Below are 15,120 nucleotides of genomic sequence, written 5' to 3'. Positions count from 1 at the left end.
GATGCTGCGTAATGTCGGCCTTTTATCTTTTTGGTTTAAAACAAAAATAATCCAAAACAGGTGATTTGGATCAGCACATCCAACCTAACATGTTGGACTGATGGTGACCATTTGGAAATGTCAAAATTCTGCCTAAGCCGACACACAGCAGCCCCAGAATTATACTATATATTTGAAGCACATGTCTGGATATGAAACGATCCCAAACACTACACACAAACTCTATCATGTAAGAGTTCAGACACATTTTAAAGGCCAGCTGCTTTGTCCAACGAAAACAGAAAAGAAAACGCAGTAAAGCAACATTCAGGTCAATATCAGCTTTGGATTTCTCTAACAGCACCTGCCAGCTTCATTTTTGCATCAAATGAGTTAATAAGACATGGTGTGGAGTCCACTGATCCTTTAGGACTTCTTTGGAAAGCTGCACCCAGACAAACAAGATGTAAGTAGCTCCATAATAAAGCAATTGATGAGATTTTGGTCAGAATCGATTGCTAAGATGGATAGAGATGAGAAAATAGTGCCCATGTTGAAGGAGAAAGAAAAAAAAAGAAAAGAGGCTAGACTTATGCTTAAATGCTGCAGCTCCAGGCCTCTTCGTGTGAAAGCTGTGGGTCTGTGTACTCAGACAGAATCAATTCCAGTTTGCCTCCACTTCGCACTGTGGTGTGAATAATGGAGGCTTGGTGGCAAGTATGCAGACCATGATGGACCGCGGCCATCATGACATAATGACAGAGTGCGATAGAAGGACTTTGGCGCATGAAATTTTCTGCATTTCACACTGGGTTTTGTCATTTTAAGGTTTGGGAAGACGGCTAATTAAACAGAAAATCCAACACATTTTTTTGTATGCTAAACCCACACTGATGCAAATCGCCTATATGAGAAAGGAAGGCCGGAGCTCTTTTTGTTTTACTAGGTATATTTCATTTCTGGTGCCTTGTCTTGTAAAATTAGGGAGCACAGCCGTGATAATGGATCCAATAACGATCATTAAGTGGGAACAATTGCTTTTGCATTGTGAAGACTGCATGTTTCATTACCTAGCAGAGAAAACTAATGGTGTTTTTCTTTAAATGACTAGAAGGCTCCTTCGCTGAGGAGAGAAAAAGTTCAAAGCTAAAAATGTGCAAAAATTCTTAACAAAAATCACAAAACAAAGGAAATATTCAGGACAGAGTTTTCTGTAACTACGCAACAGCCTCCTGTTATTCAAATCCTGACTGAAAACATCTCTCTCGCTGACCCTTCAGTTTCTGGTTAGGTTCAACTTGGTGTCAGTGTATGATTAAATAATGGGTTTGTTGTTTTGGTTGCTGATGGTCTTATCTTCCTTTAAAAACATTAAATTCCTTTAATTTTAATGTCTTCAGATGCCGGTAACAATACTTCCCTTGTTCTGTTTGATCTGAGATCATCTGTCAATACTCTGCATTATCTCATGGGCAAAATGTTCTCAGTCTCTATTAATCGTTCCTTTTCGGAAAAGGGCTCTTAAACAGATGTTTGATTTACCATTTGTATGCGGATGACATCCGGTTGGTCTTTCTTTCTGACCTTTCTGATCTGAATAACTGCCTGACTGCCATCAGGTCTAAGTTAAGTGCTCATTCTCTACAGTTAAATTTTAGCAAAACAGAGACTCGTAACAACTGTTCCAGATAGCACCATATCAAAGATCAAACAATGCCTTGGGTTTGCCAAGTTCCTCTGTTAAATCCAGCTCATGTAACCTTGAGGTTATCTTGGACAGCTTCCTGTCAGGATCTAATTTTTTTTCCAACTACGTAAGGACCATTGCTAAGTTGATTCTTGTGAATTCCAAGCTGGAACTGGAGAAAACTGCTCGTGTTTTTCATCTCTTCTCAATCAGTTACTTAGTTACTTAACAAATCGTCTCTGAATCAACTTCCATCAGTCCAAAACGCTAATCATCTCTTTTCAATTTCCAAAATCTTTTCACTGGATTTCTGTCAGCTTCGGGTTTTATTTGAAATTTTAAAGCTTTGAATAGTGAGACAATCCCTTCAGAGATTTTACTGACCTATTCTTCCAACTGGTCCTTTCTGTGTTTGGATTACTGGTGTTGCCTTGTACTAAATGTTCAACACAGGGCCTTTGGGACAAGGAAAAAGGAACCTTTACTTATGTAGGCATATTGAGAGTGTTTTTAATTAACACAATCAGCTTAATTTTACAACATTTTTGATTTTAAGATGTCTGATCAGCTGGAAATACTGATGAAGAAGTATTTCCAGCTGAAGTGGCTTTACTGTTAAAATCTGAACAGTTCCTGTTATCTTCAGTCGAGCTGACTGAAACCTCTCCACCACTTTTAAGTGAATATGACATTTTTGAGAAAAGACATAAGAATAGCACTACTGCAAAAAAACTAAAAGCATGCAGAAAAAAATATTTCATCTCAATAAAGCCACAATTGTACGCAAATTGTTATTAATTCCACAGCCCTACTGACAAAGAATCCATTTAATAGTTAGGTGACATGTGTATGAAATCTAGGGTTTACAAAGGCTAGAGAAAATATTAGCCAAATGCATGTTGGTAAATCTGGCACAAATCATAAGTGGAATTAATTTCCATTTCATTTATATTTATAAGATTAACTTCAAGGTGCTGCCCCCAAGTGAAAAGGAGAAACTCCCTTCGAACAAGAAGAAACCTGGAGGTTTTTGTCTGTGTGGTGACACCTATCAGGAGATTACTGCAGCGAGTCCTCATGCCCTCAGCAGTGGTGACATCACTGCTTGTGGTCGAAGTGACCGATGTAGTGTGCACAAATGGGCCGTTAACATTTCTGTTGGTGGTGTGAATGCAAACAGAAAAAAAGCCCTCAAAGATATGTAGTTCATGAGTGGGCGTTTGTTCCAAAAACACTTCCTGACTCTGCAATTCTTTTTATTGTTGTCCTCATTTCACAAATCAGTGCTTCAGTTAATGATCTGTTAGCATTTTCAGGTCCAGATTCAGGGGTTTTAAACACTCAAGAGGATATTAATAAGACATATACGTCTTTGTCTCTCTGGCTGTCTGTTCAGACTGCAGCTGCCTGTTTATGACATAATCGCATTGCTACTCATTTTAATTAGAGATTCAGATTAAATGTGCGCAGTGTGATGCAGAGCTCTGACATTTTACAAGATGAAGCAGTGTCGCTGGCACACGGATGCTGTTAGGGAGCGGGGAAAATGCTCCGAACAGGTATGATTAATAACTAGAACGACTTCCCAAACACACAGGACAATCTGAAATCCAACTGGCAACAGGTGTGGCCAATTTGTTGCTGTCACATTAATAATAAATGACCAAGAAGAGCGCATTATGCTCGGGTGTCGATGCGAGCGTGACCAAGAATAAAACATCTGCTGATTTTTACATTTTCCCAGAGTCACTGAGAGCTGATATGAAATGAGGTGGCAGACGTTTTCACTTGATGGATGTCTCTTTCAAAAAATCCAAACAAATTATTCAAATTTAATCTGACAAAGTGTTTTAACTGCGAATTGGAGGAAGATGTTGACAATTTTTCATTCGCCCGTGGACCACTTTTGCATAGATAATACAACACTGGAAATTTTCTGGCATACTTTTTAAGTTTGCTTTCCAGAGTTAGATGAAGCGGTGCCGCCTTCCATATTCTCTGCCATTTACAAAGACAAATTCTTATATTAAGCATGACCAAAATTTAAAATAATGAAGTTCAGGCTTCAGACTGCTGGAAATGCAAACTTTTAGTTAGTTTTTCAACTTTTAGCTCTGTGTGACATCTCGGATATAGGAAATTAGGCTCCACCCACCAGCTATTTGCGAGGGGCAGCCAATTAGAAGAAAGATGGCTTAAAGACGGAGAAGACAACAGATTTTTGCTACCTTTAGAGGCAGAAACTACTCAAATTCTTTGAGCTTCAATAAAATAACCAGGGTGGCTGCTCTGGAGTCCAAGAATCTATAAAAAAGAGCATTAATAACGCTTAATTAGCAGGTATACCATGGTCTGACATACAGCACTGCTATAACTTGGGATATAAAAGAGAAGATGAAATATCAGCGACGTTTGGAGGGTTAGTGAAAGTGGGCTAGCTAACGACTAGCTACTACCTGGTGGCTATCTACAGAGCTATGGTTAGCTACTGTAAACATAGTATAGCAGGGATGATCTTAATTTCATAGAGGCGCAAATATATGTCGAGAAAAATAAAGATACTATGTAGCGACATAGTTGGGGCCATGTGAGTGATTCTTTTCTGAAACAGATCCCTCAACAGTTTTGTGGGACTCATTACAATTAAAAGGGAAAGCAGGTTAAAAGACAAGAGGCTCATCGTCAAACACAGGAGACAGGTGGACCCGGAAACAGGGTCGATATGTCGTCACTTAACAAGCAGACAGGAGACCTTTAAATGCCTCACTTCATCGAGCAGGTGTTGCACGTCCTAAATGAGTACACCCTCGGTTGTAACAGAGGGTGTCTGTGGTGTTTTTTTGTCCCCTTCAACAACTGAATTGCTAGCAGCCGTCCTTGATGACTTTGCAGGCTGTTTGAGTGATTGTCGGAGTCACCTCTGCTTTTATTTTTTTAAAGCGGCGCCCGTGGTGTGACTGAAAAACATCAACAGCACCACACACATACAAAAAAAGGCAGCAGAAATAAATCCCTCCATATCTCCTCTCCCCGCTGCACCCACCTCTCTCCTCTCCATCTCCTATATTGAAAAAACAGGTTTAATCAATTGCAAAATAAGCGACGGACACAAAAGCGGCTGCAGAGGGGGACCGCAAGCGCACCTCCCGTTTGTTTTACTCACCTTCACGCAGCGGGTGAGTGGAGTTTACCTCATCGCCCTCTTCCAGAAATGCATATTAGCTGACTTTTAAATACATTCCTTGTGAGTTGAGTGACCTCCTTTTACTTCCCCTCTCCTGTCCTTGCACACCTACTCATTCATGCAATAATGCACTCCTGCACGCACACAGAGGGTTACACACATGCAGCATGACTCCATTTGTTCCACCCTGGCTATTTTATTTCATTTCACTCCCCTCTGATTTTATAAATCTTATAGGTGCTGCATTTTTCTAATACCCTCTGTATCATCTTTTGTTATCTGATCCACTCTTTTTTTTCCCCCAGTGCTGATCTTGTTTTGTTTTCTGTTGTTTATTTATTCATTTATCTGCTCCCAGGTAAGATGCTTCATAAGCTTCTTAGCGGTGTTGTTTTTCCATCACCATTTGTATCCAGATTGCATTGTGTTGCTGTCTTTTTTATCCTCTTCCTGCCGTGCTTTAGCACCATGCAGATACAATAGCCAAGTTAAGAGAACTGCATGTCTCTCTTCACTCCCACCCCCACACTCCCCATTCTCCCACCCACCGCCAACACCACCACCACCACCCTCGGAGGCAGAGCTGCGAGCGTCTCTCTCTGCTTAGTTTTGTTTGCCTATATAAAGCCTCATCAATAATGCAGAGGTCCCTGACTCCTCTCTTCCATACTGTGGAAGCTGTGCATGGGTTTTCTTTTTCCCCTGCTGCTGAGCAGCCGAGAACATCGCTGCTGCTGTCGGGTTGAAACAGCCTCCGAATCACAGAAACTAAATTAATCAGGAATTTGGTGAAATGGTTTTATTCTCAGTCCTAAAACAGTGAGGATTTGAGGGGTGTCTGAAAGGTTTATGACAGCGTTAAATCAGGAAACACGATGAACGTGGTGACTAAGAAAAGGTATCCCTTTACCGTCTTAGTATTTCATTAGGGTGTACATTAAATGGTGACATTTGAAGCTAGCTAGAGGCATGCAGGAGTAACCAGTACACCAAAAAATTCTACATTTATTTGTAGATAATTGCCGTCTCTTTGTTTGTTCCTCTGGGAGCAACTACCTGTATCAGCAACATTGATCCATGTGTGACTGTCAAACACGCCCCAGAACAGCCACATGCACACCAATGCACCACTCGCCGACTTGTTCCGGGTTGGCGCCAACATTAAACAAACATCCATCAAACAGAAGCAGATATCAGCGGAGGAGGAAACAGCGGGACGACGTCTGAAGACACATGGATCACATAATCAGCTAAGTTGACGTATCCTCAGGAAAAACTCCTGGTATACTTCCTGCAACCCTCTGAAATCTCCGCTCATCATTCATATCAGTGACTATACAACTAACATCACGACTGTTTATTTAGGGCAGTGCAGCTGCAGGCCTGAAATAGTGAATGTAGACTGGTTTTTATTCTGCTATTAGTGCTGTGAAATATAGTTCCTAAGATCTTGTGCAGTTTCCCTTACTGTTAACACTGCTAGATTTATACCTTTAGATTAATTTATATTGTACAGTCCGAATGGTTAATAAATGCACCAAAATTTTGTTCTCATGTCCACTAATTAGTTTACATTCTGAATGACAATAAAGTGATAAAAAATAAAAAATAAACCAAAAACTGAACCATGGGAGCCTGTAAGAAAACCCGAAGCGGATTAGATGAGTCGGATTTGGAGACATCTTGTTTAAAAATATCTTTTTGGGGCTCTTACTGGAGATGGTGTTGGGTGTGATTTCATTTCATGCTCAGCATGGTAAATATTTCCCTCTACTTTCATCCTTTGTGTGGTTTTAAAGCATTTCAGGAAAGAATTCCAAAGGGAAGTGCCCAAAAACTGTCACACATGTATGATCTGCTAGCATCATAGACTCGCTGAGCACTATGTGGCCGTAAGCTTGTCACCCGTGTTAGTTATTATTGTTATTAATTGCTCATATTCCTTCGGCACCAAAGTAATCCATGGTAACTGTGCCTCCGCCGCCCTCACACACTGCAGAATTGCTCGCATTAATAACTGATGGTCTGAGGGTCAGCACTCAGCAGTTCATTAATTGCTAAATGAAACAGTAACAAAAGAAAATGACCAGGGCGCTCATGCACACGGGCTCCTTTCAAAGTGACCGCAAGTCACCAGCTCTTTGTCCTTCGGCCACGTATAGCTTAACAGAGTAATCACTGTGCGGGACATTGTGTCAGTACACTTAGCGGTACTTAGCAAAAGAAAATGCGAAAACCAAAATATAAGCAAATGTGGTATAAAAAGACACTTAAATGAAGTTTCAAATAACAAGAGGTAGTGGCTCAACTGCCTTTAAAATCCACAATAACAGTAACAGCTTTTTCCCTCTTTTATAGCTCTCAGGCTAACAAATATTTTAGTGTTTTATTTTATTTTGATGTAGAAAACGCTAACGCTAGCAACTAGCACAGCTAACATTAGCCAAACTAAGTGTTTAATTAACATTTAATGTGATTAAATTTAAATGTAAATTTTAGCCCGTTAATTTTTAAGGACGCCCCGCCTTCTATTGATACTTATTGCTGGGGTGGACATGGACACATCAGTTGGCTAAGTGGAGTTGTTTAAAGCCCTGCCTTTCCATCAGATAACTGCATCAGTACTTCCCACCAACCCATTTTCCGCTTCCTGTCACTTGCTCAGTGGACTTATTTGTTTACATTTGGCTCGCACATCACCAACCGTGTACTTGATGTCTTTTATAGACTCAAGTGGTGAAACATATTATTTAAGGTCTTTACCTTACAATATAAAGAACCCTGAGGTGACTGTTGTTGTCATTTAACGCTACATTAATAAAATTGAAGTGAATTAAAAATAGTTTTGTTTTCGTTTTTGTGCATATTTTGCACAGTAATGTGTGTTGATCGAGTTTGTCGAAGTATCTCCGTTTCCAGGTATTAAATCATCTTCGCAAGGTGACACAGTCTCTTCCTCAGACATGCCCGGGCTTATTTCATTGTTTTGTCCACTAAGTAACGTAAACCATTGCTATAGCAATGACATTGCAGTGTGACAATTTCACTAGGGATAATCTGATATGGAACAGGGCTAATTGTAAATAACCCCCCAAAAAAGGGCACAGGTATTTTTTGATCAGACTAATCGCACTTGTGTGTGATTAAAAGCCTGTCTGACACACTCTCAACAATACAGTTCGGCTCATCTCCTGACTCCTCATGTGGTGAATTAAAAGCGAGTCTGAGATGAGTTTGCTCTGAAAAGAGACCCGCAGGAAAAAGAAAAAGACAGAACCAGGGCTCCTCTCATCCTTCTAAACAGGACTGAAATAAGAAATTGTAAAAGCAATTATCCAGACGTAAACTCTCAGCACAGCGTGTCAGCTCTGGCTGACCATCGCTCCGTCCCTCGGCTGCGCAGGGCAGGAGAGGCCAAGGCTGTTGAAGCCCACTGATGGAAGTGGAACCGTGGTGAAGCTGAAGGTTGGTTAAACAGAGAAGGCAGTGTGCACACTGCGCCTGACTGCAAACTTCAAATAATGCACAACCTTTTTAAAAGCGAGCAACTGATGAAGTCATGTCAGAAATAAATATTAACCTCAGAGCACATACGGACGTCTCTTGTAATAAATTTAACCGAACTTTCAGGTATCAGAGGACGAATCCTCTGACACGCAGGAACTGACTGGTTTTACATTTCCCCTTTGTTTGCAATTAACAGATGGAAGTCAGACCTGATGGTCACCGAAGCTGAACAGACAGAAAGAGAAACTAACTGCATCAGCAAGCAACTTTGAAGAAAGAGGACACCGCAGCCTCGCCACGCTGTGTGACTGACAGGTGACCTCTGAAATCAGACGACAGCGACGAGCAAACGTGAAGACAGAGAGACAAACCAGGATTAAAGCAGTGATGGGCTGGACTCTGGTGGGACTTACATGTGTGGGGACGAGGGCAGCTGGGTACGCCAGTTTGTGGTGCCTCCACATCCAGAAGGAGAAGAGGACGACAGCGGCCAGGCCTATGATGGGAACCAGGGAGTAAAGCAGGGTACTGAAGAGCTGGGGCTTCTGGGAGAACGGGTTGGAGGTGGCTGTGAGGGGAGAAACAGACATTATATAAGTCAGCCTGAGCTCCCTCGCTTTGTAACCACATTGTTTATGAGTTCATGGACTCGATCACCATTTTCAGGTCATAGCGAATAAATGATATAGGTAACTTTTACAAATCGTAGTCATAATTAGAATTAGAAAGGAGAATTATCCGGTATGTTCAACACCAAGATGATAATAATGAAAACGCTCATCTTAAAGCTTCGTGATTGAACCAGTGTCTGAAATCACCGTGGTTATGTCCACCTTTTATACTGCCTATGTAACGAAAGCTGTGAAATATCGACACTCAACCTTCTGAAGCACAAATCTGCAGGTGGAATGCAAAGGACATGCTTTCTTTCGCTAGATTAGTACCTTTTGGGGTTTTGTTTTTAATATTTCAAGCTGTAAAAACAAGCATCAGATGTTCAAAATGCCCCGTGGGATTTAAACTACGAAACTAGGAAACCCTTACGTAAGGGTTTCCTTACGTAACCCAAGGGTCCCGTAAGGAAAAGCCAACTAAATTAGGCTTCAGTGTGTAACAGAGGCAGAAATATTAGAAAGACTTCACTGCTCAACACGTCTCTTTTAATAGTTTTACAAAAATGACCAATGTGCACGACTAGACAAACAAACTTCAGCTGAAGTGAGGAGCCATGATAATAGATCGCCACGGTGCATTTTTATTCAACCAAACTCTCACGGCAGCATATGAAATAAATAGAAAGAATATAGGTGTTGCTAAATTGGCTATTGCTAAGTTGTTTAAATTGGATAGTACAATCGTGAATAAATAAAAATAAAAAAAAACAGACAAATGACAACAGGGCAAAACTGAGGGTTCTGTCATTGTTGAATTGAACGTGCGATGAACTTAAGGTGTGCGGTGCCCTGTACAACTACAAAATCAGTGGGTTTCTGTTAACGCTGTATTACGAGAGGCTCCGTCTACAAGCTGCATTTCCGGAGTACTTAAAGGAGAGACAAAGTGGTGCTTTCTGGCACAACCTCACCTACTTTCAAAGTGCAGGGAGAGCACGACAGATCTGAATATGTTAAAACACCAGCAGCACTTTGTGTGTAAAGAACAACTTCACTGATTCGCTGACGTGTCTCGACTTGTGGCCTTCATCAGGTTCCTAGCAGTAAGATAAACCGTGCCCGAGCGTTAAAATAATACAGAATTGCTCAACTTATTTGCAACCTGTTGGAACTGATAGTGCTCGATATGCCTCAAAGGGTGGACATGCAAGAACACCGAATCTCTCACAACTCATACACCATCAGGGATTAAGCAACCAAACTTGCCACACGTGTACATCTCAGGCCCCCGAAGGTTCTTATCTATACCAGATATTATAAAATCATCATGTTGCTTAGCAACCACCTACCAATGAAGTTTTCTTCATTCTAGCATTTAAGCACCCAAAACACCTCATAAAAGCATTGCATCCTTTTTTATTCATGATAATAACATCTAACTTCTATTCACAGTGCTTGAAAAGCATCATATGAGATGTTAAAGACCTCATCATGTTGCCTGCCTCCCACCTAATAAAAAATGACAATTATACTCTCACCTGAGGCTTTTTATTGCAGGTTGACCCAATTTTGCCTTCAATGCTGTTTCAATTCTTCATGGCACATACTTAACAAGAAGCTGGAAACAATGTTTAGAGATTTTGATGTGACAGCATGACAGTTGCTGCAGATTTGTTGACTGCACATGGACGATAAGAATCTGCTGTTCCACCACATCTTAAATGTGCTCCAACTGGATTGAGATCTGGTGACTGTGGAGGCCGTTGGAGTACAGTGAACTCATTGTCATGTTCAAGAAACCTTGAGGAACAAACTTCCTGTGCCTTGCCCACCAGCTTGCACTGCAGCAGGATGGCCCACGCATCCCGCGGCCAACGCAAGGCCATGATCTGAGCTTTGTGACATGGAGTATTACCCATCAGAAGATGGTAGACGGTAGACATAAAGAGATAGACATGGTCAGGAACAACACTCAGGTAGGTTTGTGGTGTTTAAATGATGCTCTGTTGGTACTAAGGGGTCCAAAGAGTTCCATGAAAATATCCCACATTACAGCACATAGTCACTTAAATCATCCTTCCCCATTCTGATGCTCAGTTTGAACTTCAGGAGATCATCATAATGATGTATTTAACCTAAGATTACGTTTATTCTGATTGGTGATAATATCAGATCCTCCAATTCAGATAGACCTCCCTTCCATTGAAGCACCTATCACAAAGCACAGAGTCACGTTAAGCTTATTGGATCCTAAACCAGCCACAACAACAAAAACATCAATAACATCCTCTTGGTTACAAATGTGGTAACGGCCACAGAAAGGAGTGTGGGGCAGTCTTCCTGATCATACACAGAAAATATTTCCATGAAGTCAATTTGCAGAGCGGCATGAAGAATGCTGATTTATAGAGGTTCTAAACATTTAATGATTTAACATGTGAAGGTTTCTCCTGTACTACACTGGTATCATCAGTTTCTGTTGTATACACATACATTAAATATATATTTTATATTTCAGTATTTTTAATTGTGCTAAAGACATTTCTGACTTCTTTCCCCTTGAAGCTCTGGTTTTTCTCTTTCCACAAGAGTGCAGGACTTTATATTGCAGAGAGAAATGAACCCACAGTGACTGAAACTCTCAGAAGAAACTGCTCCAGGATCAGCCAAACAAAGACAAGAGTACACAGCCTTCCTAGCTGGCCTCACGCTGGGCCTCCATCTCTAAATGCAGCTCTAACCCTGCTTACAGCCACCGTGCTTAGAGATCATATCGGCGCACATAAGCGCACACAAACACACACACGCACGCACAGCAGGATTAGCAAATCCATCTCGTGACATAACGTAATCCGCCTGCCAAAAATAACAGCTCTGAACTGTGCCCGACCCCTGCAGGAGGCGCAGGGTGACGCCTGCTCGCTCAGCCTGTCCTCCCGTCACAAAGCGGCCGTCTGATTCGGCAGCGCTGTCAAAACGCCGACGCTCGGACGCCGACCCGCCGCTGCCGCCCTCTGAGAGCAGGGAAGTGAAGAAAGGCGTGAGGGAGGGGGTAGGTGCCGACAGGACTGCACCAGCTGCATTGTGGGACCCTGAGGGTGTTTGTCGGGAGGTTGTGGAAAGTTGTTCCTCTACAGGAAGTCTGCAGGTTTCACAAAGTCAGATTTAAAGGGTGAGACAGACGGGCCTGCCAGACACTTCAGCTGCAAACTGATGAGCGCAAGGACACCAGAACCACCACTGGTTGGTGAAGCATTAATCACCGGTACCTGAATGTGCTTTAACCTCATGTTATACCAAATTCAGGGATAAGTACATCCTTTTCATTCATTTTATTTATACACTTATAAATACTGTACTCCTAATTGATTAATTTATTCCTTTGATCGCTTGTCTCTTTAACTTATATTAAATTACCCATAATAGCACATAACCCCCAGTTTTGTCTAATTTCCTGCTTTACAGTGAAGGACTGTGAACTTTACTAACCTGCATGAAAGATGCTATACAAATAAAGTTTGATTAATTTGCTGGCAGTCTTAAAGATTTCTCTTGCGTTTAAAAGATGTCTGAGGTCTCAAATCATTTCCATTCATTTTATTATTGAAGCAGGGTTGAATTTACTCACGTTAAACATGTTTGTTGACAAAATGGCCAAGAATGACAGGAAAACGTACAAATTTCTGTTCTGATTTCCATCTGTAGCTGTTTTGTCTGCCAGCCTCTCTACTAATAGATTATTTGGATTTAGTTGTGACCCGGCCTTGACCCCAAAGGATGAGCTTTATTACTCACAAGGCTGCTGGCCTTAAAGGTGAGGGTCAGGCTGGTATCAGTAGGCGGAGAACCCGATGGAAGTTTACAAAAAAAAAAACATGAAGAAGAAAGAAAGATGTTTTTCCTGTGAAATAAAAATGAGTGGGTTGTCTGCCCGGGGCTTGGTGACGTCTGAGGACACTTTTGGACACATGCTGCAGGTAGTTCGGCCTGTGCTTTAGCATACCTGATGGAAATATAAGTGCAGCAGCAGAGGTGGGGAGGAGGGCTGTTTGAATTTTATTTTGGTGATAAAACACACTTATGTGGTTTTAGAATACGACGTGTTGTCAATAAACATTCTGTATCGACAAATTTTTATTATCCGTTTCATCGATTATGGCAACGAATCGTAGCAGCCCCGATGTTCAGTTAATTCAGAGTGTCATTATCGAGAAGAAAATGGCAATTGGTGCATAGTTTCACTAAGATCGGCAGCGCGACTCCCTCACAGGATACTTGACAGATTTGGAATGATTTTAGCCGAATACAGCATGAAAGGTGGAGATGGGCAGAGGTGGGTTTGCCAAGTAGCTTGCAGGGGCAGTGGCAGCAGCAAATGAAAGCAGACTAAAGCCGAGTTAAAAGGTCAGCAGATCTGGCCCAGCTGTGGTCAGTCTTCATATCCTACTTGATCTCATGCTTCGCTCAATTTTTTTTTCCACATTCATTACCGTGCAGAGCCACTACACTTAACGCTGATATCATCAGCATTGCTGCATTTACATTCACCATTTAACCCACATTATGAGGCTGTCTGGACTTTACATGTAAGCTAGTTTAAGGTCTCATTTCCATTCCTATTCAAGGAGATAAACACATTGTTTTTTAACATTTTTGTTTCTTAAAATAAATTCCATTGCATTGAAATGGGCTAAAAAAGGAGTCTGAATCATGTTCTTAGGGATGCATTGATCTTATATTGTTCTATAATATATCAGTTACTAAGCTCAGTGGATATTCAGAACCATGAATACATACTGATGTGAAATCTTTTGCAATATTTCCACTTCATTACAAATAAATGATTCACATATTCACTTAAATATTTTTCCTGATGCTTCATTTAGTGCAGGTGAGCACCACACAAAGCCCAGACATGCCTCCCTCAAACCTGTATTCACTTTTTAATCATCATTCCAGCCCTGAACACCTGGAAGGAAGCTCAGTTGATGGTAGCCCTCCATAATTTCTTACATCACACCCTTTGTGCAAGGTCAGGCTTTCAAAATAAAAGCCCGGATGTCCTCAGACGGTAGAAATAACTTGTATGTGCTTCTTATTGTTTGCTTAAGGTATATTTTTTATTTATGAGCCATTCTATAGAAACAAAGTTGATAGGAATAACTTTAGAAATAACCTCCCAAACAAGTACTGAGGTACGAAGTTGATAAGTTGGGATTTTAATATAAAACCAATCAAACCAAGCCGTGAGCACCTCACAATCAGTTAATATGTGTGTATTATAACTTTAATCTTTTTCACGAAATATTTTACCTCAATAGTATGACTACTTATAAATTCATAGGCCCTCGAAACACTTAGGGGTATTCTATCAGAGATTAGCTGATTAGTTGATATAACGGAATATATTCACAGCTTTGATAGCAAAACTGCACTGATATAATATCTGTGACATGGAGAGAACGGAAAAAAGGTCTGGTATCCTGGATGTTTGATCTGTTTTCTGATTTTTCACTGGAGAAAACTTCAAAAAGTATATTTTGGGTGAACTTCAAAGGGTCAAATATCACCATGGGAGACAGGTGGCTGCTCAAAACAAGTTACAGTATATGAAAGGACTCCTTTTCTTATCTACATTTTGATACCAGGTTCATTCTCTAGCCAAACTTCCTTCTGGGGCAAAAGACATTTCTAATATAGTCAAATATTATACATAAAGAATGGAGAAACACACTAACAGGGCTATTTTAAGGTTTTGGTTGGCCTGAGTGTTTCCAATGCCCCACTGACTCAGGCGTAGAGATCAGCTGGCGACCACCACCACAGGTTGCTAAAAAAATAACAAATTACTCAGTACGCTCGTATGTTTGTGCTCGACTATGAGACCAGTCAATGATCCCCAGTAACAACCATTTGCTAGAGATTGCCTGACAAGTTGGTGAGTTGTTTGCTGGAGTCTGCTTGTCGCCATTTGGTCCCTTGTTTTTTCTCCAAGTTTATTTATGCAGCATCTTTCAGACACAATTTTACTTGGTCTTGGTGCTGCTCCACTAACCACCTTGCGATTGCAGCAGGTGGTCACCTGTTGTTTGCACAGAAGATGGCGACTTGTCTGCAAACACTCGCCAACTGCTTGCAGAGTGGTGGTG

General features: G+C 41.1%; 1 protein-coding gene across 2 annotated transcripts in view; it reads right to left on the bottom strand.

The window, feature by feature from the left end:
* LOC146491686 (activin receptor type-2A) overlaps positions 1 to 15,120 on the bottom strand; it is a 76,922-nt gene that overhangs the window by 25,448 nt on the left and 36,354 nt on the right. For both annotated transcript variants that reach the window (XM_085150508.1, XM_085150509.1), the window contains exon 4: positions 8,771 to 8,925. In XM_085150508.1, coding sequence (XP_085006634.1) covers positions 8,771 to 8,925 — 155 coding nt within the window. The remainder of the gene's footprint in view (positions 1 to 8,770; positions 8,926 to 15,120) is intronic.

Source organism: Neolamprologus multifasciatus, chromosome 23 (assembly GCF_963576455.1).
Source record: "Neolamprologus multifasciatus chromosome 23, fNeoMul1.2, whole genome shotgun sequence".
NCBI lineage: Eukaryota > Metazoa > Chordata > Actinopteri > Cichliformes > Cichlidae > Neolamprologus > Neolamprologus multifasciatus.
The sequence above is the reverse complement of the archived record's forward strand: the minus strand, read 5'-3'. Positions and strand labels throughout refer to the sequence as shown.